General features: G+C 36.8%; 1 protein-coding gene across 1 annotated transcript; it reads left to right on the forward strand.

Annotated features, from left to right (window-relative positions):
• The first annotated feature begins 370 nt into the window (after window positions 1–370).
• On the forward strand, window positions 371–3,127 carry LOC104091842 (pentatricopeptide repeat-containing protein At4g21705, mitochondrial-like). Its single transcript, XM_009597273.4, has 2 exons — window positions 371–775; window positions 1,515–3,127. Exons 1-2 carry the CDS (start codon window positions 461–463, stop codon window positions 2,706–2,708), a joined length of 1,509 nt encoding a protein of 502 aa, XP_009595568.1. The 5' UTR covers window positions 371–460; the 3' UTR covers window positions 2,709–3,127.
• The last annotated feature ends 226 nt before the right edge of the window (window positions 3,128–3,353 follow it).

Raw genomic sequence — 3,353 nt, forward strand, 5'->3', positions numbered from 1 at the left:
AATAAGAAAAGTTAGAGATGAGCTTCAACTTTAAATTTTAAGAAAAACAAAAAATACTAGAATCTATTTCACTAAATTGTCTAAGATATTTTTGTAATTTTATAGAATTATTAATTTATAATATTAATCGGATCATATATTTATATAGGGGTCTTCCGAAAATATATTATCTTATTGAAATCAGTGATATTTTTCACCGATCCAAGTCGGGACCGGAGAAAAATATTATGTTAGAGAATTTATTAATTTACCTAATATTAGTTTAGAGAGGTTCTATTGTAGTTTAGTGAAGTAATTTTTTCTTTAAAAAACCAAAGGAGGGTAATATATCCCTTAATCTTTTATCATCAGTGTCAAATTGCAATTAATTTATTACGTCGAGCTTTCATTTGTCTAAAACCCTAAATCCTGAACTGGGTCTCGACTCTCTTCTCTGTTCAGGTACTTTTTCTGTTTTTCAATGTTGGGGAGCTCATACCAGTGTTCAGTAGCACTACAGGCCCCAAAGCCAATAAACTCAATGAACTACGCAACCTTGAATCGATCAATTTCTTACAATCTTCTGCGTAGGGCTTTCCCATTCCGCGCATATTGCACTGTCTATTCCTCAAAGCGTAATAATTTATTTTCCAGAATTAGCCCTGTTAGACGCGCGGATCTCATAATTCCAGTTCTGGATCAATGGGTGGTCGAGGGCAGAAAGGTCACAAGTTTGGAGCTTCAGCGCATTGTTCGAGATCTCCGTAGCCGTAAGCGTTTTTCCCAAGCCCTACAGGTTCCATTTCCTGTCTATCCTTTCTTTTAGTCTTTTAAGAATTCGTGCAATTTTTCTTATGTAGTATTAGAATGAGATTACTGAATAGAGTGGACTAAATATTCATTCTAAACATAAAGAGAGAAAGTGGAATAGATATGGATGAATTAGTATAGTCGACCCAACTAATTTGAGATGGAGGTTTAGTTGATTGATTGGTTGGTTTCTTTTTGGGCTATGGGAAGCGGGATCAAGGAGCAGGGTATTGAAATTGAGCTTGTATTCTTTGTCTTAGTTGGGATTTAAGTTATGTACACTGACAGCATAAAGGGTTTTTACACTATCAGTGAATTTTAACTTGTTAATGTTATAGTAGGTTTCTTACCATTTTTACGAGGTTGTCGATTAATTTTCATCATAGAGCATTTAGCGGTAATTACTTTATAAGTGATCTGGTTGTTTTAATATTGTTTACACCTAGCATGTAGAACTTAAAATCCTGTTATTGAAGCTTTTTTAGACAACCCTAATATTAAGTAAGAAAGGAAAATGCTTGTGCAGCTCATATTTGAACTGGAGAATGGCAACTTGTTCCAAACTCATCTAAAAATGGCAACATGTTCCCACACATAATGTCTGAAAGTTTTCTTCTTTTTGGATCAAAATGTGACATTGTGTCATGATACTATTACCCATTTTACTACTACATCTGACCTGCCCTTCTTTCTAAAGCTGGTGGTGAATGCTTGTTGCCATGTAGGTTTCCGAGTGGATGAGTGTTAGTGGTCTCTGCCCTTTCAAGTCAGGAGATTGTGCTGTGCATTTGGATCTTATTGGTGTCGTCCATGGTTGGGAAGCGGCAGAGTGCTACTTTAATAACCTAACAGATGAACAGAAGAATGATAAGACTTATGGTGCACTCTTCAACTGTTATATTAGAGAATGTCTAGTTGAGAAATCCCTAGCCCATTTTCAGAAAATGAAGAAACTTGGTTATGCTTCCTGCACTCTTGTTTACAACAATCTCATGTGCCTTTACAGAAGTACAAGGCAACTCGAGCGAGTCTCTGATGTGCTGTCGGAGATGAAGGAGAATGGTGTCACCCCTAATAACTTCAGCTATCGGATCTGCATCAATTGCTGTGGAGAAAGAGCTGATTATAGTGGTATGGAGAAGCTTCTTGAAGAAATGGAAAGCCAGCCTTTCATATCAGTGGACTGGATCACCTATTCCATGATGGCTAATGTTTATATAAAAGCCAAGTTCAAGGAGAAGGCTCTTGCTTTCTTGAAAAAGTTAGAAGATAAGCTACATAAAGATCCAATAGGTTACAATCATTTGATCTCCCACTATGCGAATCTAGGCAATAAGGAAGAGATGTTGAGATTGTGGGGTGTACAAAAGATTGTGTGTAAAAAGCAAATTAACAGGGACTACATCACCATGCTAGGTTCCTTGGTTAAGCTTGGTGATCTAGAGACAGCTGAGGCCGTGCTAAAAGAGTGGGAGTCTTCTAATCACACTTACGATTTTAGAGTGCCAAATGTCCTTGTAATTGGATATTGCCAGAATGACTTAGTTGATAAAGCCGAAATAATGCTGCAAGACATTATCAAGAAAGGTAAGACACCAATCCCGAATAGTTGGGCTATCATCGCTGCAGGGTACTTGAATTCGGATGAGATGGAAAAGGCCTTTGAATGCATGAAAGAAGCAATAGCAGTACGAGCACAAAATCCAGGATGGAGACCAAAACCCCATCTGGTATCAAGCGTAAGCAAATGGCTCGGTGACCAACAAGACACTAGAGAACAAGAGGCTTTCCTTAGCTCATTAAAGACTGTAGTTACTGGAAATAAAGATGTGCATGATACCCTTGGAAACACAGAAGCCAGTGGAATAGGAGAAGAGAATGAAATTGAAGAAATTGTAAGCTATGAACATAGCAAGTAAACTTCTATCCTTCAGCCTGGAGGAAAGGCTCCTGGCTCATTTTTTCCTATTATCCCACCTCCATTTGTTTGGAGAAAACAGAGATGAAAAAGAGTAAGATGTGATGTTGTTACTGTCGGGGCTAGCTTCTATACTAATAATTTGTTCATTATCTGTGCTTGAAGATTTGCGAAGAACAATGGAGAACAATGGTATACAATTGCAGCGAGCTTGCTTCTTCTGCTGTCAAATAGGAGAAAGAGAACTGGTGGTTTTGCAACCCAGTTAAGATTTTTGTTCACAAAATAGATCGGCATTTACTAGATGTTTACAGTTATATATTTGTTTTTCCCCCTCTAAAGCTAGAGTTTGAAAAGATAAAGGATGTATTTGAAGGTCATTGATTCTTAATTTTGAAATAAACAGTTTACAATTGCTCATTCAGCTTAGTCATACATGATTTATTCACAAAGAGAATTGATGGAGAATTACTTAAATTGATTTGTTTGAAAAGAGCCAGTATGATTGAAATCTGAATCCATCAACATCACATGGCCGAGTAAGTCCAAGATCCAAGTTAAAATTAAAGGTTATACGTACTATTATAGGTGAGGTCATATCTATACTATTATAAGGTGAACCTATATCTATGAATTCCCTTAAACA

This window comes from Nicotiana tomentosiformis, chromosome 7 (genome assembly GCF_000390325.3).
Source record: "Nicotiana tomentosiformis chromosome 7, ASM39032v3, whole genome shotgun sequence".
NCBI classification, from domain to species: domain Eukaryota; kingdom Viridiplantae; phylum Streptophyta; class Magnoliopsida; order Solanales; family Solanaceae; genus Nicotiana; species Nicotiana tomentosiformis.

Excerpts from the sequence above, each read along its gene's own strand:
- LOC104091842 (XM_009597273.4), top strand. The coding sequence starts at position 461 with ATGTTGGGGAGCTCATACCAGTGTTCAGTAGCACTACAGGCCCCAAAG. Across the intron at positions 776-1,514 it reads GTTTTTCCCAAGCCCTACAG|GTTTCCGAGTGGATGAGTGT; the intron begins GTTCCATTTCCT and ends GTTGCCATGTAG.